Genomic DNA, 21,661 nt, shown 5'->3' with positions numbered 1-21,661 from the left:
AGTGGAGATGGGAGGTTTCCTTGGTGCAAAATCTAATATTGGACCCAACCCTTAGTCCCCACATTTAAGCAGTCATCAAGCAAGTTAGCAGATGAAGCAGGAGGCTTACAGCGGTGAGTCCCTGAAGCTGATGTCTCTTTGCTGTGGAAATGGGGAGCAGCTCCCCACTGTAGTAATCATAGTAGATTAGATCAGATTTGCCCTGTGACCTCGCTGACCCATTTAAAAATACTTCTGTGCTCCCATTTTGTCGTTCTGCATCAGAATTGAGAGGGAAATCTTCAGAAGCATCTGAGAAATTAAGAACTCTGCTGGCTAAAATGGGTTCTGGGGCCTCTCTGGCCTTCTCTGTCCAGATGGCAAAGTGTCTCCTGCCAAGGGTGGGAGTGATGGGAACTCTTCCTTTTGCCGTGGTGATCACAATCCAGTCACTGTAATAGGACAGCTGGGTGTAAAGGAATGGCCCATAGCATCTGGCACCACCTTCAGTCAACACTCCTTTCAGCATCCAGTGGCCTGTTTCCCTTGTTTGGCACATGATGGGGTTGCCAGGTTCTCCCTTAGAAAGAAAAAAGGCAGACAATAAAACTCTCTAGGGATTCTTCCCCAGCAAGCAGTTGATTTAACCTTCACAAGTGGGCTAGTGGGATCACTTGATCCAGACTGGTACCCTTCCCCAGTTCATTCCTCCAATTTGCAGATTCAGGTACAAAATGTCCAGGTGTATCTGAGGATACTGTCCCAAGATCACCTCTTAACCTTCTGCAGACCCTTGGTTCATACCTGGCAGTATCTTTTACTGAATGCTCATGCCTTCAGCACCCAACATCTCTCTCTTGGGAATGGCTAGGCCTGCTCCTGCTCCATTGGCAAAAGAAGGCCACTGTGTTAAAAGCATGGAATATTTCACATGCTTTCAATGCAATGGACTGTCCCACAGTTGCTGAAATGGAACATGTTTGCAGGAGTAGAAAAATGTAACCCTTTAATTCCTTTTTAATGCTGATTGTGTTAACCAAAGATTAAAATCTATGCTGAAAGATAAGGCTGCTCCATTGGATAAGCCTGTGCCCTAGGCTTCCTCACCAGGCATCCAGCTACGTTGTCACTCTCCCTGTGGCTGGAACACTCTGTGCTGATGGTTCGTTTCAGAGGACAGCGGTCAACGTCATCGGCGGAGAGCTTCCTTAGAGACCCCCTTCCTGTCTGGACAAGAGATCAAGGTGTGAGAGGGCCCACTTGTTCCAATTATGCTAAAAGCTGCTCTTTTGGTCACAGGCTTAGAGGGGAATGGCTCACTGCAGTACCTGCCAGGAGGTTTTGGTAAAATGCACCATTCTGGGAACCTCCTGGATTTGTTTTTCAGAGAAGGTGATCTGCACCACTAACTTCATTCAGATAAATGATCATCTGGTTAATTGAGAAGTCAAATAGGGTTCCTGTTGTTCAGATGGTGCATTTTCATATGGGAATCAGCATTGTGTTGCATTTGGCCTCTGTTGGCTATGAAGCTAAAAATGAGCCTGGGGTCTTCGTAGGAAGGGAGGAATAAAAGAGAATGGTGTAAACGGCTGCCCCTCAGACTGTCCAGTGGTGCCTGCAAAGAGCAAGTTGCTCACCTGTGTGAGGATTCAGCCAGCCTGCAACCATGCAGTTCTTCAGAGCAGTTTCAGGGAAGTCTTGGTGGGGGAAGCAGATGGGCTGGGTGGTCTCGCTAAACTCCAACGGGCTGGCTGTTTTCAGAAGGGCAATATTGTGGGCAAGGGTGATTTCATCAAAGTCCTCATGGAGGAAGATGGTGCTGATAGGTAAGGTGATGTTTCTACTGCTTTTCAAATCTGTGGCACCTGCCACAACAAAAGTCTGGCTCCTGGCAGCAAAGAGAGTAAAAGCAAAAAGCGCAGTTAGGCCAAAGCTTTGGCTCATTCCGCACATGCAGAATAATGCACTTTCAAACTGCTTTCAGTGCTCTTTAAAGCTGTGTGGAATAGCAAAATCCACTTGCAAACAGTTGTGAAAGTGGTTTGAAAATGCATTATTTTGCGTGTGCGGAAGGGGCCTTTGCTTCAGGGCCCCAATGCCAGGATACTGGTTCCAACCAGCTGTGCCCTGGATTTCTGGCAGCCTGTGCGTGCCCAACCTGTATATGAGTGAGAGAGAAACCCTGCATTCCTCCGCATTTAGGTGCAGTGATTGGTGAAGCATCACCTGTTGAGCACTTGTATGAAGAAGCGTGAGAGGGAAAATCGAGTGATGCCAATCCGAGGATGCAACCAAGCCGTTCACCTAAGGTGGTTTTGGCAAGGGCAGCAAACTCCTTCCCCCTTTGCCTGCAAAACCCCTCAGTATTTTGGGCTTGCTAAAACTGCCAGCTTTTCAACTGGCCCTTGACCAGCAGGCCCTAGTAGGTAATGATGCCTTTTCCATGCCTTTTTTTCCTAGACAAAAGCAGCCAAACCAATTTTGTTCTGGTCCCTTGACAACTGTACAGAATTGGACCTCGGCCACCCAGAGGGCAAGAATGAAATTGATGGAGAGTCTCCAGGGCAGAGTCATATTGCTCCATTCAAAGATCTGCTCACCTGTGTCACCCGTTCCTTTTAAAACCAAGTTAAAATAATGGCTTGGTGTTTAAGGGTGAAAACAGACAAGTTGATGGACAATCTGTTAATGAATCCCTTAAGTGTTGTTGCTATTTACATAGTCACAATTTTTCCCTGTGCTGTTTCTTTGTCTCTCCCTAGGGGAATTATTTGCCTTCCTGGGGGAAACATAGCAATGCTCTGTATGTTTTCCCCAAAGGAGAAAGGTGGAAAGCAGCAGGTCGGGGGAGGGGCACATTAGAAATAAAAGCATACGAAGATTGTCGAAGGTTTTCACGGCTGGATTCAACTGGTTGTTGTGGGTTTTCCAGGCCTTGTGGCCGTGGTCTGGTAGATCTTGTTCCTAACATTTTGCCTGCATCTGTGGCCGGCATCTTCAGAGGTGTATCACAGAGAGAAGTCTGTTATACACTGTGTCCAGACTTCTCTTATAACAGACTTCTCTCTGTGATACATCTCTGAAGATGCCAGCCACAGATGCAGGCAAAACATTAGGAACAAGATCTACTAGACCACGGCCACACAGCCCAGAAAACCCACAACAACCATACGAAGATTGTCAACCTCTCCATTACCAACTGTACACAACTGTGGTTATTCATGATTTTAGCCATGACTAGAAGGCAGCAACCAATATCTGGCAATTGCCAAAAGGCTAGTGCCGTCACAGACCCTGCTCCTGCTCACAATACACAAATACATTACCTGGAACTTCTTCCCAAAAGACTTTACGTGGGAAAGAGCTGAGTTCTGCTGCATGGCTCATTCATATTGTATGTGACCCTTTCATATTGGACTGGAGAGAGATTTTTGCAAGGAAGAGGAACGAAGGCTGTACAGACTCACCACAAGAATAAATGGCTAGGAGGGGATATAATGGGAAATCAAAGGGAACACAAAGCCCTGTGTTGCCGTACATCTGAATGGCCATCTTCTCAATCTGATCAGTCATAAGCCCAGTACTTTGCCACTGCTAACCACTGTGAAAACTGAGACAGCGAACTCCGTGTGCCAAACGTGCTGCTTTCAGAGATGGACGGGAGTTCCTGCACTGCAGGAGACTCAGGCAACCCTCCTCTTTCTCTGGCTTCTCTACCTGAGACAGAATCAAGACTGACTGAGAAACAACAGGTGAGTTCCCCCTGCCACACATCAGTGCATCTCCATGCTGGGTATCACTCTACCAGCTAAACTGCGGTGCATCCTAAAACCTGGAAAGTCACAGTAACCCTAGGAGAAAGACATGGCAACTGCGGAGAGGAACAAGCCAGCCAGACTCACTGGTGATATGTGTGGCGTTGGAGAAAGTCTCTGTGAGGTTCAAAGACCACACGTAGAGAAACAATTACATTTAATGAGTAGGATCTGCAACAGAGATTACTTGAGGCTGACTGTCTGTCAAGAAATGCCCCAGTCAATGCTTTCCCACCTCTGTTAGGTCCTCAGTGACCTAGTAATGCCCCTGATGTGTAGATTCAGGGCTGTTCCTGTAGGAGGACAAAAGAGGTAAGCAGCTGTGTCAGTTCACAGAACAGTGTGCATGTAAACTGCTGCTATGTCTCAGTTGACTTATGGTGACCCTAAAAAGGGGGTTTCAAGGCTAGTGAGAAGCAGAGGTGGTTTGCCACTGCCTTCCCTCAGCATCTTCCTGGAGGTCCCCCTTCAAAGTAGCTTAGCTTCCAAGGTCCACTGAGATTGAGCTATACCATTATCATACTGCCTTCCCTCCGTCCCAGCAAAATCCCAAAAGAAAAACTGCAATTCCTCACATTAAGACAAGTGAAAAACAACACAGTGTGCAAGATTTGAATTCTCCAGAACTCTTCATCAGACAGGGTGTTTGAAAACAAAGTGTGTGTGTGTGTGAGAGAGAGCAGGATCTTTAATTCTAGTTTTTAATTAATTTATCATAGTATTATTTTATTATTTTGTAAGCATTGAACTTAAGACCTTTATAGGAGGAGTTAGGCTCTTCCACAGGAAGCAGCTGTACTGGCACAATGTCTCTGCCCACTATTCATTCTGTTGCCACATGTCTAATTTCTGATCCTTGCAAGAAAAAAAAAGTCACATTTGGCCAGCATTAGCTGAGCAGTGCTTTCTGTTCACCAGCAAAGGTGGCTGTGCTTCCCATGACTTTCTCTGGTGTCTGAAGGGAGATTACCCTGTGCCCTCTTCAGGGAAGACTTTGTAATCATGTATTAAATAAGGGGAAGGAATTGTTAAGATACCATCCCCCCCAATTCCCCAACAACAGGGAGAGGGTACAGAGTGGCAGACAATATTTGTCTGTCTGTAGAAAGAGAGACGGAGTATGACTGCGAGTGTCAGAGCTAACCTGTGTGGGATACTTGGTCCCTGAGGTTCCCCCTTGCAGTGGAAGGGGGTTCCTGGTTTGGCGTCCTGAAGCTGGCTGTCCTTAAGAGATCTGAGAGGACAAGAATCTATCTTCCCTTCCTACTTTCTTCCCGTTGGCTCTTGGTTGTTTGTGCAAACTGCCCTTTCACCAAATTCCTTACCAGTTTACTCATAGTGCTTCAGAGATGAGAACGGAATAAAGCAACCCAGGTAGGGTGATCCTAGATGTATGATCTGATTCCCTTTGTTGGAGTTTTTGTATCTTTTGACGGGCAACTGAGTTAGACAAAATCCTGTTTTCTCATGGCATAGATGGGTGGGAGGCTGGGAAGCCGTCAGCTGAGGCTTTTCATTGATTCCGACTGGAATATTTTGATTAACTCCACCTTTCTTGTAGGCATAAAGTTTGCCATAATGGGTGGAGCCACCCTATGACTGACCAGAGGAACCCAACAAATTTCTGCTCCTCCCCTCCCATGCCTTCAGCTCCAACTATTTTTGCTGTTCTCACGAGCAACCTCTCTTTGGTGTCTGCCAGGGTTGGTGCATCATTCCACCAGCTGAGAAGTCCAGCAATGTCTAGTATAATGCTTTGTGCTGCTAGCACAGGAGAGTCAGTAGTGATCCTAGCCACAATTAGCTTAGGCCCTTTCCGCATGGGCCAAAAACGACGGCCTGGGGGTAAAATGCGCGCCCCTAGGCGCCGTTCACCTGGCGGCGCTGCTACTAGCGCGGCGGCGCTCTAATGGCGCTTCCCCAGAATCAGGCCGCCCTAAACAACAACCCTTTAAAGGGTTGTTGTTGGGGGGAAAGCGTCTTCCCGGCGGCGCGGTGCGAACCGCACCACTGGGAACACGCTGTCTCCTGCCCGTCCCACTCACCTTGTCCCGTGCATGCGCCAGCCTGCTGGCCAAGCCCGCCCACTGTCTCCGACCCCTGGTGGCCGGAGGGCAGCGGTGACTCGGCAACCAACAACAGGCTGTAATGAACTGGGCTGAAAACGACTCCGTCTTGGAGCCGCCTGCCGTTACCGGCCTCTGCTGAGGTCAGCGCATCGCGATGCATCGCGACTTATCGCCTCCGCGCCCGGCGGAATTTTCGCGAAGCATGGGAGGCGACAGGGAGGCTGTGCGGAAATGGCCTTAGAGTAAACCAAGGATAGCATGACACTGTAAAAGCTATTGTTAATTACAGCTAAAGTTTCTTCAAGGAGGTACTTAAAGAAATTCGATTGGACTGGCAACAATAGGTCAACGGAGTTTGTGTTTTGTTTGTACCGAATTCATCATGTACCTGTTCTGGAAACTGGACGCCACACTGACTATCCAATATTCGCTCAGGATACACCCAGTGGCAATGTGCTTGTTATGCAGATCACGCAGTGACACCAGCCAAGGGAATTCACCCACAGCTACAAATTCCTGATTAGTATTTGGAGGGGCTATGAGCTGTGAGCCGCAGTCTGCACCTAGGAGGAGGAAGAAGATGCAGGTGAATACTCATTCACTGGATGAGTCCACCTCAATCTCCCCAGGTCCACCACCTTTTCCCTTCTTATATTCAGGAAGCTGCTGGAGCAACTGCAACATCTCATGTTGAAAGAACACTCTCAAAAAGAAAGGAGTCTCCATTCTCATGGCTGCAGAAGAAGTCTCAGATGGAGAAGAGACTTGTAATAGCCAGTGAGGAGAATGGCTATACCACTGTGGAGTAGTGGTTGAACAGGGACTACGGAGATCAAGATCCCCTGGAGAAAATGGCCACTTTGGAGGGTGGGCCATATGGCATTATACCTTGCTGAAGTCCTTCCTTTCCCAAGCCCTGGTCTCCCCAGGCTTCATTCCCAAATTTCCTAACCTGGAGTTGGCAGCTATAGCTCTATCTGTCCCTCGATCCCTGGAGTCTAGGCCCAGAAGTTTCACTCACAAGGCTAGGCCCAGAAGTTTCACTCACCAGCTGGAGAAGAGGGCAGGATAGACAGGCACAGGAGAAACAGGCATCCTCCTACGTGATGTCTCTGTCGAAAAAGAGGCAGAATACAGAGTTGGCCCAGCCATGCTTCAGTGCTTTTGCCCTCCCGGCTTATGAGGAATTTATCTTATTGCAGTTCCTCAAAGATAAATAGTGGCAGACCACCTCCCACAAAAGACAATTAGCCATCTACTGCTAGTCTTCCCTGTTAACATGCAGCCATAGGGAAACATTGCGGGTACTGTAGATCATCCTGTCTGTTCCAGTGGATGAGAAACTAGCTGTTCTGACAAGAGCCAAAGGTTGATGGAGCATGTGTGCCAGAATGTGCCAACACATCAGGTTCCAAGGCAAATGTGCAAGGGTTCCTTGGAAAACTAGCCAATGGGGAGTAATGAAGGCAGAAAGTCTGGATACCACTGTCACTGTGGGCTGTCTAATTGTAATAGTTAAGCTTAATGGGAAGGAATGTGTCTCCTTCTGTTCGAGGTTGAAGGGTCAATTGCGCATGGCAACTGGTATAAATAGGAGAAAATGAAAGGAGGTTCTGTTGTTTGTTCTGAGGTGCTGTCTGGACTTGTTAGACTTCCTAGAGATTCCATTGTCTGATTCTTCTTTCTGAATCAGCTTTTCTCTCTTGCTAGCCTTCTCTAATTCCATCTCCGAGTTCTTCTGCTAAGAGCAAAACTGATTTTTTTTTATGCCTTCTTATACCATGGGATTCTTGGCTTGCCCTTGTGACGTCTGCCTTCCTGCCATTACAGAATATGCCACACCATCTGTGTTCCGCCAAGGGTGGCACTACATCATAAGACAATATTAGGTCACAGTTGCCATGGCGCTTGCAGGTCCTTCAGATTTTCCTTCCTGACTTTACCACTGGTGTTTCTTCCTATGCTAAGTCCACCTCGATGGACACCTCTATTCCGCACAAATCAAAGAGCATGTCTAGGAATGTACTTCTCACTTCTCCAGGAGTTTTTAGAAGAAAGGAAGGGTATGGGCGGTATTTGACCCCCACACCAACCAACCTCAAACCTCTCTATCTTGTAGTTCCTCCACTGTTTTTGTGTCGGTGATTAATCTTTTTAGGCTTTCCTCTCCAACCAGCTCATTCTAGGAATCTAGGGCCTTCAGCAGTACCGGTAGGTACTTTGTTGACTGGGAGAGGGGTGTATACTTTGGATAACCGGTGATTTGGGGATGGGTATTATTTAATGCTTCTCTGATGAACTCTACAGCTCAGCACTCTTATCTCAAGGTCCATCCCTTGCTGGTTTGTTACCTGGAGATCTCCTGCCAGTTTGCGTAGATAATACTAATCTTGATGGACTTGATGGACTGATTCAGTTATATGAAGCTGCCTTAAATTGAATCAGTCCATCAAGATTAGTATCTACTCAAACTGGCAGGAGATCTCCAGGTTCTCAGCTAAAGGTCTTTCACATTACCACCCATCTGGTGATGTAAAGTGGAAACACTGGGGATTGAATCTAGAACCTTCTGTTTTATTATTATTATTATACCAAGTTAAACCGCTGGTCTATTAGGTTCAGTATTTTTTTATCCTGACAAGCACTGATAGGTCAAGGGTTTTCACATCACCCCCTACATCACAATTTTAAAAATATGAGGTGCTGGGAATTGATTCTTGTATCTTCTGCATTCAAAATAGATGCTCTGCCACTGAGCTACAGCCCCTTATTGAAGCTGCCTTGTATGTAGTTAGACTACTGGGCTATCAAGGCCACTACCTGTCTGCTTTACCTGGCAGCAACCCTGCAAGTTCTCAGGTCAAGGTTTTTCACATCACTGCCTGTCTGATCCCTTTAACTGTAGAGGTTAGAGAATCAACCTGGTACTCTCTAAGTGCTCTATCACTGAGCCACAGACAGAGATTAACACCTGAATGACCGACTGTGGGATTCATCTCCCTTTTCCTCCTTTTTGTTTGTAATTCTGAATAGAATTGTTTCTGCCAGCTATTCCATGGATCAGATGCAGAGGACTCTAGACAACAGATTTGTGCCATAGTAAAATCTTGTTAGTCCTTAGGTACCATCAGACCTGTGTTTATTAGGATCCAGTGAAAGGCCCCAAATGAATTAGACCCTATTTTTTTCGAATGCACATAGTAGGTTCTCCCACTGCAGGCATGCATCTGTCAACATGGGCTCTTGACCGCAGAAGTTTGTGCCAGAATAAAATCTTTTTAAGCTTTCAAGGCACCCCAAAGACTACCAAAACACTGATATCCAGCTTAAATTCATTATTCCTAGTTTTATTGTATCTTATGTTTATTACATCTTATATTCCATGTTCACATTGTTGCTGCCATTATCAATTTTGTTTACCCAGTCTGATAGCATTACTCCTTTGATGTCGTGTAGACTGTACGATTCCTTTATTTCTCCCTTCCTGTATTCTGCAATCTACCACATGTCTCAGTGAGAAAGGCAGGCTACAAACAAGGCAAATAAGTAAGTAAATATAATGCTATCGTGTACGTGAGCCAGTTCTTGCTACAATGGACAGAACGTCTTATTCTCATCTGTGACTAATAGTTACCCCTCCAAAAATCCACTGAAGTCAGTGGGTTTAGAGAGATTAACTACTGACTGCAAGGGATGGCATTATGATTTGTCAATCCGCACTGAAGAATGAAATTAGGTGTCCAGTGACGCTAAGAGGCTATTGTCGCCTCTGAGGAAGGGAGCTGATTTGTGGCAAGTTTAGGGTAGAAGAAAATAAAACCCTGGCAGTTTTTGAGGAGCCATTAGACTCCAACTAAATATACTGAAGAATGTGATGAACATTTTAAATAAGGGTGTTTTGTTTCAGCCTTCCGTTTGTCTAAAGACGCCGCTTGCCCTCTCGCGGCCAAGCTAGACCAACCGAAGCGACCGCTTCAGGGAGGCCTTCAAGCGCTTCCCTCAGAGCGCCTCATCCTCTCTGCGCATGCGCCATTCCCACATTGACAGCGCGAGGCTGCTACGTCAGCAGCCTCCGCTTCGCGCGCAAACTGCGGGAGAGTTATGGGGGAAGGCTATGTGCCGGTGGAAGCCGGGCTCGGCCTCGAGGAGGGTTTCCTTTCCTTGGGAGACATTCTCATGTCCCAAGAGAGGCTTCCATGCCGCGCCGAGACCGTCCTGCCGCGCCTGGCCGCAGTGCTTGGTAAAACAGGACCCTCGCCCCTCGCTGCTGTCCCTGAGGTAACGGGGTGGTAGTGATGGAGGTATGGGAGGAACTACATCTCCCGGCTGTCCCTGGGTGGATATAATGACGTTTCAATCCGGGTTCTCCAGGAGAATAGCGGCTTTGTAGGCGGGTGGCTTTGGTTGAAGCGCAACGTCGCCGCCCGTGTGGAAATTTGGGGGCGTGGCCTGGGATGTCGACTCCCTGTTCTCAGCACGGCCTCCCGTTCTGGGAATGATGGGGGTGGGTCTGCAATTTGTTACGGCCTGGATGGGGATAAAAGGCGCGGATGCGTGTTTAAACTGAATAAAGAAATTAAGTGGGAATAGCAGCGGCCTTGGCTTGATGGAAATTAAGTTGACGTCCTGCCAGCTTGTTCTGGTTTTAAATTAATGTAACATGTAATAAAGACTGTCTCCATCATTTATTTTCAATTGCGGGGGCGTCTCCCCCGCAATTGGGTGTCAGTTTTTAGTGGTGCTTACAAAGTTATCTACCTTGGTTCTGCTCCCAAAACATGGCAGGCTCTACTGTTGGGGGAGAAAAGGTGTCTGAGATTTCTCCCACAAAAACAGAGAAAAAGCTCCTTTCTAAACTGTCAAATTGGTGGGGCAGATATCATATCGGAGTTGCTTCTCAGTGTCAGAACTGTCGTTTAATTTTAAGCCAGTGTAGTGCCTGTGAAGTGTGTTCTTGAAGACGTAGCCAAATATGTTCTTGAGTCCCCAAAATGAACTGGAAATTCCTTGGATATATTTGGTTGTGAATTTGCTGCCAGTCCTCTGGTCTTGGTAAAAGCTTAGTGTTTAGAATGATTTTAGAATGATTTGGGGAGAGGCTGTGTGTCACTGAAAGAACATCTGCTCTGCTTTGCATGCCTTTGGTCCCATGTTGAGTCCTCATCTCTTGAATGATCAGGTCATGATGTAAAAGCTGACTGCCCAGGACAAATATTGCTAGTCAATGTAGACGAAACTGGCACTGATAAACCAATAACTAAGGATAAAGCAGGCTTCATACGCCTCTTAGTAATGTTAAGAATTTTTAAGAATGTTGTTGTTTGTTTCTTTTCTTGCTATCTGTGGTCTGCAGGGCACAAAGCTGGAAATTCCCCTCTGGTTGGCAAAAGGCTTGTATGACAATAAGCGGAGGATTATTTCTGTGGAACTGCCGAAGATTTATAAGGAGAGCTGGCGGACGGTGTTCAGTGCAGATGCCAATGTGATAGACCTGCATAAACTGGGGCCCTTTTACTATGGGTTTGGCTCCCAGTTGTTGAATTTCAACAGTACTGAAAATGCTGAAATAGCTCAAGCCATATTGCAGGTAAAACCCTGAACCTGGCAAGGGGTTGACCAGTGCTTCTTTGCTTTGCGTTGTTGGCCTGTCAATGTTTATTTTATTTTTATTTTATTAAATTTCTATCCCTCACTGCCTCCTTGTTTGGGCCGTTTATGTACACAAACTGTATACTCCAACTGTCTGTGCTGTTCTGACGGAAATCGTGCAGTTTGGGATTTTGTAGAGCCCAGAAAAAGAGAGGCTGTTGACTTATGAGAATTGTTAGCATAATCTTCCTGATGCAGTGCATTTTCTCTGCCTGTCTTTCTACTGATCCAGCTCCCCCAAGTGGGCAAATACTATATTTGGGGAGTGGGGGCTGCCCTGAAAGGTTGTGTATTGTTCCCATCCTAACAACTCACCAAAATATCCCTAATGCCACATTCTGTGAAATAGACTGAGGTTTGTTAAATCTGAAAGTGTATTCTCTTGAATGTAGAGGTTCAATCTTGGTTATAAATGCTAAGCTCAGCTACTTGTGTATGCAGAATGGTGACAGAAGTTTTGAAGTTTACCCCCTTCTCCCTCCTGCAATTCCTTTGATGTGCTGAAGGGAGAGTGTTGCTGTTTCTTGTTTTGTTTTCCTCCCTCAAGCAGCCTTTGCGAGGTCAATTTTGTTTGGAAGTACTGAGAAGGAACTAGTGTGTTGGAGCACCCAGCATGGGCTGGGCTCCTCCCAGACAGAATGAGGCTAATTGGCTGCTGCTGCAGTCATCTTGCAAGACTACAGTGGGACTCTCTCCCTTCACATCAGGCTTCCAGGGAACTCTTTCATCAGACCAGATGTTCGGACAAGTCCAAGGACTCCCCCTATTTTAATTTAATTATCCTTCTCTTCTCCTCAGTGGGGATGCTTACAGCTAGAAAAACTGCAATGGAAATAAACAGGAGGAGTGGATTCTGAATACATAACAGGTCTTGATTGCTCTATTTCATTGCTAGCAGATCTTCCCTCTAGCTCTAAGCTACAGTCCTGAGCCAAGAGCATTTCACATTTTTATTCCAGGCACATCTGGAGAGCTGTAAACAACTGGTTAAGTCCTCTAGGAGAAGTCAAAGCTGAAAAAGAAATCTGAAGATAATTCTGGAAAGATGGATCCTTCCTGGTTCTTTGGCTCTGCCTTTGCAGTTCCTGAACTCTTGCTTGAGAGCACCTTCTCTCTGCCCTACCCCAATATCTTCTTCCCTCCTTCCTCCTCCTAACATTTCTTGCCAGCAGGAGTGTTGGGGCAGATGTAGTTTTTGGGTCGTCTTTGGAGTGGAGCAGGGTATCTTCTCACCCAGCAGGCAGTGCGACACCCTTTCAGAAGCCTACATCAATCCTCATTTGACTGCACTGACTTGATACTTGACCAGCAAGTACCTGTATCTCATTGCCTCTGGAAAAACTGTGCCTCTATTGCCTCCTGTTAGCAACCGGGGAAAGGAGGTGAACAATAAACACTGTGTTCCTGAGCAATCAGAAGAGTCCATGTTGGGGGATGGGGAGGGCTTGGTTGTTTTCTTCCACTGTGGCAGTCATCCCACAAAACCCATTCTGGAAACATCAACGCCAACCTCATGATGATTGGTACCACAGCTGTCTTCTTGCCCAATTCTCTTTCCTTCCTTCCTTCCTCACCCCTCCCCAGTCAAAGTTGAATCCTTATTGCTGATGTTCATGAGCAGGGTTAACAAAATTGTCATGAGGGATGTCTCCGGTATGCTGGCCATGAAGCAGAGCTATAAAGTACACAAACCAGAGAGAAGTATACCTCATACTAGGAATGTAGTTCTTACTCAAAGTCTCACCCCTGTTTTTGCTGTCACAAAAGAAACAGGTATAAATGCTCCTAAAGCTGTTCATTCTCCACTAGTGGGGCCAGCAGGCGAAGCATCACCAACAGGAGCAGGATATAGTTCCCTCCCCCATCATGACTCTGGGATGAATTACTCCACCACAACCCCCCCTTCAAGAGAGAGGATCATGTTTCTCTTCCCTCTGATTCCATCTTGTTACTTAAGGGTGCAATTGGAACTCTTATTGTCCCTTCCTCTTTTAGAATTTTTTTCCTCATCACATTCATGTGTTAGTTGTGTGATATTTTGGGGTTTTTAATTTTCCATGCTAAATTAAAGTCCTAAAACCAAGCGAGTCCTTCCTACTGGAAGTGGCTTCAAGGGTGGTTTTTTGGGGGGCAAGGGAGGGGGTTCACCCTGCATTCTTCCAGAGAAGGTGTTTCTCTTTTCCTGTCTGCTTTATGGTAAAAGTAGGCAGCAAAATCCTTTTTTCTGTTATTCCATTCTAAATAATCGTGTTTCTCTTTATAGACATTTATTGATCGTTTCCGCCGTATTATGGACTCATCCCAGAATGCTTACAATGAGGACACGTCTGCATTGGTGGCCCGGTTGGATGAGTTGGAGAGAGTTTTATTTCAGGTTGGCCAGAAGGGTCTGAATGACTTCCAGTCCTGGGAAATGGGTCGGGCCTCACAAATCACAGCATCCAGTCTGGTCCAGAATTATCGGAAGAGAAAGTTTACTGACTTGGACACCTGAGAGCATGAAGAACATGGAACTTCCTTCCTGGATAATTTGCCAACGTTTATGGCCAGTGTTACATCCATGAAGGACATGTTAGGAACATACATGCCTGTGCTAGGAATTAAAGCGAAGCCTGGTAACATCCTTGAGAGTAATTCACTGTATGTTTCTGTATATCTTATGAGGATTGATAGGACAAGCTGTGCTTTATGGTTGAATGGATACAAGCAGCACACGCAGTCCTTGCAGAATCATCAGTTTAATTATTCTATCTAATCCATCTGTGTTGTAATCTTTAAAGAGGGAGTCTAGAAATGCAAAGCAAGAACTGCTCAGTTTGATTTCTCTGCAGATTGTTTGTATAAATTAGTGGGGGAATCATTGTATTTCTATTTTGCTTTTAAGCACCAGTAAAATGTTTTTTGGTATTGAGTTTTACTGTGTTTCTTGTCTTCTCTGAATGATGTCACTTAATTGTAATTAACTTAATTGTCCTTACTTTCTTTGAAGTAATACATTGAGCGATAGCTTTGTGAGTGGAGTATGGTCGCAATCTTTTTAGGAATGCATATTAGTACCATACTCTGCTTGTTACTGATACCATCAGTTCAGCCTTGCAATTAACATACTGCTGTGTAAAGCTTAAGAGTGGGAAGTGGTTATCCCAGGTGAGTTCTGTGCATTGGTGCCTGATCATGTTTTCAGACAGTCTAACTCTGGCATCTGTGACTCACAGTGCTATCCTATCTAAAGCTGTTCCAGTTGAGGCCTGTAGAAATTAAGTAGTCTTAGACTGGAATTACTCTACCTAAGATTGCACTGTTGTTGTCTCAGAAGGAAAGAGACATTACCATGGAAACCTGGAGAAAAGATTGTCTGCAGAATGAGTGCCTGGGTGCAGAGGACCAGAGGTGAATGTTGAAACAAATCAGAGCTTGCAGGCCTGAATGCAGAAGCCTCCCAAGTCATGTTCCATTGAGAAGTTTAAAAGTTAGTACACATCTTAAAATTTTTGTCTGGAGGACATTTCAGAACACCCAAGCTTGATTTTGTTTGCACACAATGATTTCGTTTTTAATTTTTAAAATTACCCAAATATGAATTCAGCAAGAGATTGTAAGATGCACTCCAAAGTATCACTTTTGGCATGTCCATTTGTACAACAACTTACTTGGACCATGTGGGATGCAAAAAGAATACTGGCAAAACACCTTTTCTGGTCATGCAGAATTTCAGGCAGAGTAATGTTTAGGTACATTTAGATACATAATGTTTAGGTACCATTTTTTTCTGCAGCCCTGTGGGTAAGGTTGCTGCTTTGTTTGAAACGGTCCCTGAGGCCACAACTCTTCCCAACTCACTTTTATTGTCAAGTGTCCTGAGTACCGGATAGAGGTTCTCCTACCAGCAGCAATTCTCTCCTGGAGGGCTCACTTCTCCCATAATGCTTTCGGCTGGCTCCATCTCTTTGTCCTTTGACTTTGGCCCAAGGAGAGCCAGAGAGCTGGTGCGAGACAAGTGACCCCATTTGTAGCTGGCCCCAGTGCCTTTGTTGTGCACTGAAAGCCCTAGGTGCCGATTAGGCCTGGCGTGTTAATTGGCTGTGACAGTTTATTTTATTCTTTCACGTGTCTTTATTGACGTTGGGCGGGTGACTCGATGCAAAGCGAAGGTCAGACTGTGTCCTGGCAAACTTCTATCCCTGTACTGGCAAGGGTGTGATGCAGCCAAGCTGGGCAGGGCCTTCACCATGGCCAAGATGAACCCCTTCATTGCTAGAAAGGTTTTGCAAAGGTTTCTTCTTTGAAAGACTCTGTTATCCTTTCCTATCTCATTTGTAGTTCCTTCGTCTATTGTTCCTGTCTTTTCCTTATGTTGTCCTGTTCAGTTATTGCATTTCTGTATCGATCTTTTAGTGTGCCCAACCATACTTTAAACTTCCCTCTGATTTCTTGGATCTTATGGAATGGATCTCTTGTACTTCCTTTTTCCCCCTATTTCTTTACACTGATTATAATAATCATTTTTTTTGTTATTCACCAGTTACCAGAATGCTGCTTTTAGACTTCTGATTCTATTTTTGTCACCTTTTATTTTTGCTTCTTGTCTGTGTCTGGCAATTTGTTAATTTCCTCAGTCATCCAGTGAGGCTTTTCTTTTCTCATGGCTACAGAAATAATCTTTGCACATTCATCCTTGATAATATCTCTGGTTTCAACCCACAGTTCTTTCGGTTCATGTTCTCTTTAACTTATTCATGCAAGTCTGTTCTTTACGTGGCCTCTCTTCAGGGATGTTGTTTAGATAGTATTTTGGCACTATGAACGTTTTGGTTTTTTAAAGCAGGATTATTTTATTTTATTCCCTTTTATTGTCTGTCTTCCATTGTAATGGTGAGGGAGCGATTATTCCAAGGCAGCCTCTCTATAAGGCACTGATTGTCTGCTTTGCACCACCAAAGTTGCTACATTGCATGCCTTTGAAATTCAGTCTTTGGGTAGCCATAATATTGAGTGCCGTGACTGACTAGACTCAAGTTTGTCTTTGCATTCTTTTTTTTTTGTAATCCACAAAATTCAACAGTATCCATAATTCGCAAATGATTACAATTAAAATTATGACGCTCATACAATGTTGGAATGCTTGTAAGCAGATTTAAAGGAGCAGGATTCGCTTGACAACTCAACTCTGTTGTCATTGTCCCAGTGCCAATGAATTTCAGGTGTAACTGAATGTGGTGCCAAACAAAGGTCTGGGTGCTACTCATGGCGACTTTCTATGTTAGAGAGTCAGCTGCTGTTGACATTTCATTCCAGTGATTTCCAATGACTTTTTAAAAAATTACCCAGAAGTAGATTGAAAGGGGCTGGGTGAGTCAGTCTGAATCAATTGGGCAACCTTTACCCACCACCCCAGAAACCCCAAACAAACTCTCTCTCCCAAACTAGGTATTTTGGTTCTGGAATGCCCAGATCGCAGCTCAAATCTGGATAGACCACAATTTCTGCAAACAGACCTTGTCCCTATGGACCTGATGACTTTTGTAAATCTTGGGAGAATATGGAAAAAAGTTAATCCTGTCAAAAATCTCACAAGATTTCTTTTCCACAGGATACATGATCCAGTTAAGACAATTCTCTCTAAATCTAAAGAGAACAGAGTCAGTGTAGTGTGAGAGCCAGTGTGGTGTATGGTGGCTAACAGTGTCTGACAAGGGTCTGAGAAACTCAAGTTTATTCCCCTGTCTGCCATGAAAGCTTGCTGGGTGACCTTGTGTCAATCCCATGGTCATAGTCTTAACCTGCCTTATACAGTTGTTGTGGGATAAAACAGAGAACAATGTAAACCTAATTCCAAGAGAAAGATGTTGTATCAATGAAGTAAATAACTAAAACCTGTTCTGGCATCAATTCCATCTGATCCTTAGTAGGAAAGGAAGCACTTTTTCTATGCAATGCTTCATACCATATATCTAGGATCCCTATATCCTGTGAAAGTAACAGGATTCTGCCAGTTCATAGCAACCACTTGTTGATTTTGCATAATTTATTTTGCTCCCAAAGGCTAAGGTCACAGGGTTAAGCTAGGACACAGAGACTGAGAGAAGTAGGCACAGGAGTCAAGGGCAACCTGGAGGGGACAAATAAGTAAAGTCACACGCTGGCTAGGGAAGGGGGGAACTCATCCTAGAAACTGATGCAGTCAAAGGATTCATGTAAGAAAGGCAGGATTCAAAGAAATAAACTTCTGAGTGTCCCACACAGATTGATTATATTCTGGCCCCCATGAACTGTTCTGATGTCCTGCAGCAGCCCAGCAATGCCCAAGAAAGGACTGGAATGGACAGGTGATTGTTCTTACTTCTTAGGGAGATAATCTCAATACAATCCACCTGCTCCAGAGTGCCGGAGAAGAGCCCATGTGAGGAGGCCTTGCAGCTAGGACTGCCTGATTCCATTCAGGGGAACACAGATCAGCCACTTACCCAAGACAGCAGCAGCAAAGAGTCTGTTCGAACTTGTAAGCAAAAAGCTGCCACTTCAGCACCTTGGACAGAGCCAGCATCTGTTGCGTCCTCTGCAGCCTCCGGTTTCGGTGCTCAAGATGTTGTGAAACTTTCGTTTGTATAAGCATGGTCTAGTTGGGGAGAACAGGGCCCCAGGACAGAGCCACCCGTAAGCACAAAGGGGGCCTGGTTTGTAGCGGGGGTCACATGTGTTACTACTGCCAGCGAGGAAGTCCATTGTTGGGCAGAAGCCATTGTATCTTGCTTTGGCAAAGCCACTCTCATGTGCCTGTTTTCCTTGCAGTTCTTCAGACGTCTGTTCCAGATGCAAAGACTGGAAATCCTTGTTCTGGTTTCCTCCAGTTTTTTGGGGTACCTGACTACGGTCTCTGCAACGTTCTCTCCCTGTGCCCTGGCCAGGACAGCAGTGGTGGCTCAGGTAGATGCCTTTTCATCCGAACTCATTCTGCCCAGCAGGCCTCTCCTCATAAGAACATAAGAAAGAGCCTGCTGGATCAGACCAGAGTCCATCTAGTTCAGCACCCTGCTACTCGCAGTGGCCCACCTTTGGGAGCTCGCATGCAGGATGTGAAAGCAATGGCCTTCTGCTGCTGCTTCATCCTCCTTCCCCTTGAGTCTACTCTGCACTGATGACTCAGCCCAAGAGCTGTTTTAATTTCTCTGCTCTATTCATCTGCTGGAGAGCACAACAAGAAGGCCTTGGCTTTGGCTCCAAGCAGACTGCCTTTGAATATTCCTCATATATCTGACTCTTGCTCCTGAAACATTTCTTCATCCAGGAAAAGCAAGCAGTAGCTGAGCCTGCAGAAAATATCCTGAGGTCAGGGACACCTTTAGGGAGGATTAATGCAGAGAACAACTGAATTGCTAGAAAATATTTTTTTTAAGTGGTGCATTGGGGTGATAGGAAAGGTCAGTGGCAACAATTCAGTGGCCCAGCATGTGTTTTGCAGAAAGAAAGTGCCCTTGTTGAGGTTTAAGTACCTCTGGTGAAGGGAGAGGTCTGCATGGCTGTAAATAACAGGTGTGCACACAGCACGACTACACTCCCAGAAATGAGAGATTGGGAAGTACAATGTATAGTTTAAAAGTCAAATTCAGCCTTTAATTTCACCTGATTTGTTATTTTGATCCCTGTAGCAAAATGGCCCAGCAACTCAATGCTCTGCTTATGCTTGCCTATGTAGTATGTCCAGGCAGGGTTCTTTACTGACCCTGACTCTACCACAAACCTCATTGTCTTTTCTGTTGCTACCACTCAGAGCTTCAGGTGTCTGCCATTACTCAGGTCTCTGTTGTGGGGAAAGGAAGGGAAAGGAGCTTGTAAGACACCTTGAGTCTCTTTCCAGGAGAGAAAAGTGGGGTGCAAATCCAAACTCTTCCTCCTCCTTCCTGTTTTTCTCCCCTTACTTTCTGTTTCTGTTCTTCTTTCTGTTTTTCTCCCCTTTGCAGATCCAAAGCAGCTTTGCAGACCCAAAGAGCCAGGATGGTGTAGTGGTTTAGAGTAGGTGCACTCTAATCTGGGGAACCAGGTTTGATTCTCCGCTCTGCTACTTGAGCTGTGGAGGTTCATCTGGTGAACCAGATTAGCTTGCACCATCCAACACATGCCAGCAGGGTGACCTTGGGCAAGTCACAGTTCTTTGGAGCTCTCTCAGCCCCACCCATCTCACAGGGTGTTTGGGGGGGGGGGAAGGGAAAGGATATTGTCAGCCCCTTTGAGTCTCCTACAGGAGAGAAAGAGGGGATATAAATCCAAACTACTACTCCTCCACTCTCTTCTTCTTCTTCTTCTTCTCCTTCTCCTCTAAACTGTTCCCTCGGTATGCAGCACTTGCTTTAGTTAAGCTTATTGTATCGTCTCGGTTTAGTGACAAATTGCTTTTCCGAAGTTTCCTGGTATGTGGGTAAGAGGCGTGGGAGGTTAACAAGATATGCTTAACCAGCTTCTTTAAAAAGAAACCATTTATTATGAAAAAAACAAACTATTCAGATCTGTATTGCTATTACAAACCGTTTTAGCAAACTGAGCAAGTGGGTTGATTCAGAATTTAATACACCAACGACTTCATATATACTTCTCTGCCATTTAGATTAACCGTACTTTATCTTGATACTGTGACAAAGCCTAAACCACGAACTGTTTCTGTCCATATATATATATATGTATTAACAGGAAAAACATTCCTATTTCTAATTCATCAGATTTCATTTTGTCAGTTTCCTTGCTCCCTGCGCCCTCTCCCAAAGAGTCTGGCTCCAAAAGACAACCTTAGCAAACACAAAAGTCAATCAATAAAAGCCACCTGTGGTATGAATGCTCTCTGAGCTTCAGCGATCACAGCTCTAAACCTCCTGAAGAGATCTGGCCCTCTTTATCCTCCCTTTCAACCTCATTTTCATTCATTCTCTAATTTTTCTCACTGGGGATCAAAAAAAGCAGCTTTCCATTTACATCTGTGTCACACTGAATAACCCTGTGTGAATGTTCCCAATTTGCTCCACAGGGTTGCTCCTTTCTGTTCAGTTTCATAACCACCTGAGCCAAGACAGTCATTCAAGGCAACAAACACATTATTTAGCTTGATCCCAGCCGGAACTTGTTTTTGCTTAGTCAATGAGAGTCAAAAAGAGCCAGCGTGGTGTAGTGATTAGTGTGTCAAATTAGAATCTGGGGTTTGAATCCACACATTGCCATCATGGAAGCTTGCTAGGTGACCTTGGGCCAACCACTCCCTCTCAGCTTAACCTATCTCACAAGGTGGTTATGAAGTTAAATGGAGGAGAATAATATGAGACACTTGGTATGGCTACTGGAGAGAAGGGGGGGAATAAATGGAGTAAATAAAATAAATTGTGATGGTAGTCAGATGACAATATTTTCTCCAGGGTGTTGTGTGGTTTCCGGGCTGTATGGCCGTGTTCTAGTAGCATTTTCTCCTGATGTTTTTTGCCTGCATCTGTGGCTGGCATCTTCAGAGGATCCTCTGAAGATGCCAACCACAGATGCAGGCGAAACGTCAGGAGAAAATGCTACCAAAACACGGCCGTACAGCCCGGAAACCACACAACACCCCACACAACACCCTGTCTTAAACAACTCTGTTTATAAATCTGGTTGTTTAATGTATAGCTTTTATTGTTGCAAACTGCTGCTTAGGTTTTAAATGGTTTTAGTGTTTTATGCTGTTGATTTGCTGTTCGATTGTACAGCCATATTGTGAGCCGCCTTGAGCCCTTCGGGGATAAGGCGGCCTAGAAGTTTAATAAAATAAATAAATAATTCTGGCCACGAAAGCCTTCGACAATACAATATTTTCTCCTTCAATAGCTTCCCGTTTATTTCATCAGATCACTCTCAGAGTTTGGGTTCATCCGTGCATTTATTTAGACTAGCTATGCTATTCTCTCTCTCTCTCTCTCTCTCTCTCTCTCTCTCTCTCTCTCTCTCTGTGTGTGTGAAGTGCCATCAAGTTGCTTCCAACTCATGGTAACCCTGTGAATCAATGTCCTCCAAAATATCTTTTCATTAACAGCCTTGCTGAGGTCTTGCAAGGTTTTGGCTTCTTTTGTACAATCAGTCCATCTTCTGTTGGGTTTTCCTCTTTTCCTGCTGTCTTCAACTTTTCCTAGCATTATT

The 21,661-nt window shown here is 45.2% G+C and overlaps 2 protein-coding genes across 2 annotated transcripts; one reads left to right on the top strand and one right to left on the bottom strand.

Annotated features, from left to right (window-relative positions):
• Positions 1-64: 64 nt before the first annotated feature.
• On the bottom strand, positions 65-6,550 carry PRSS54 (serine protease 54). Its single transcript, XM_048515342.1, has 5 exons — positions 6,469-6,550; positions 6,255-6,429; positions 1,609-1,870; positions 1,087-1,206; positions 65-559 (listed from the first exon to the last, which is right to left on the bottom strand). Exons 1-5 carry the CDS (start codon positions 6,548-6,550, stop codon positions 65-67), a joined length of 1,134 nt encoding a protein of 377 aa, XP_048371299.1.
• Positions 6,551-9,922: 3,372 nt separating this feature from the next.
• On the top strand, positions 9,923-14,426 carry GINS3 (GINS complex subunit 3). Its single transcript, XM_048516227.1, has 3 exons — positions 9,923-10,144; positions 11,220-11,453; positions 13,779-14,426. The coding sequence occupies exons 1-3, from the start codon at positions 9,968-9,970 to the stop codon at positions 14,007-14,009; spliced, it is 642 nt and encodes a 213-aa protein (XP_048372184.1). The 5' UTR covers positions 9,923-9,967; the 3' UTR covers positions 14,010-14,426.
• The last annotated feature ends 7,235 nt before the right edge of the window (positions 14,427-21,661 follow it).

The sequence above is a fragment of the Sphaerodactylus townsendi genome, linkage group LG14 (genome assembly GCF_021028975.2).
Source record: "Sphaerodactylus townsendi isolate TG3544 linkage group LG14, MPM_Stown_v2.3, whole genome shotgun sequence".
Classification (NCBI taxonomy): Eukaryota; Metazoa; Chordata; class Lepidosauria; order Squamata; family Sphaerodactylidae; genus Sphaerodactylus; species Sphaerodactylus townsendi.
The sequence above is the reverse complement of the archived record's forward strand: the minus strand, read 5'-3'. Positions and strand labels throughout refer to the sequence as shown.

Bases quoted from the DNA above. Each gene is read 5' to 3' on its own strand.
- PRSS54 (XM_048515342.1), bottom strand. From the start codon at position 6,550: ATGTTGCAGTTGCTCCAGCAGCTTCCTGAATATAAGAAGGGAAAAGGT. The intron at 6,430-6,468 runs GTGAATGAGTAT...TCCTCCTCCTAG, and splicing joins GATTGAGGTGGACTCATCCA to GTGCAGACTGCGGCTCACAG. The intron at 1,871-6,254 runs GTACATGATGAA...CTTTGCTGCCAG, and splicing joins GCGTCCAGTTTCCAGAACAG to GAGCCAGACTTTTGTTGTGG.
- GINS3 (XM_048516227.1), top strand. From the start codon at position 9,968: ATGGGGGAAGGCTATGTGCCGGTGGAAGCCGGGCTCGGCCTCGAGGAG. The intron at 10,145-11,219 runs GTAACGGGGTGG...TGTGGTCTGCAG, and splicing joins CCCTCGCTGCTGTCCCTGAG to GGCACAAAGCTGGAAATTCC. The intron at 11,454-13,778 runs GTAAAACCCTGA...TTCTCTTTATAG, and splicing joins TAGCTCAAGCCATATTGCAG to ACATTTATTGATCGTTTCCG.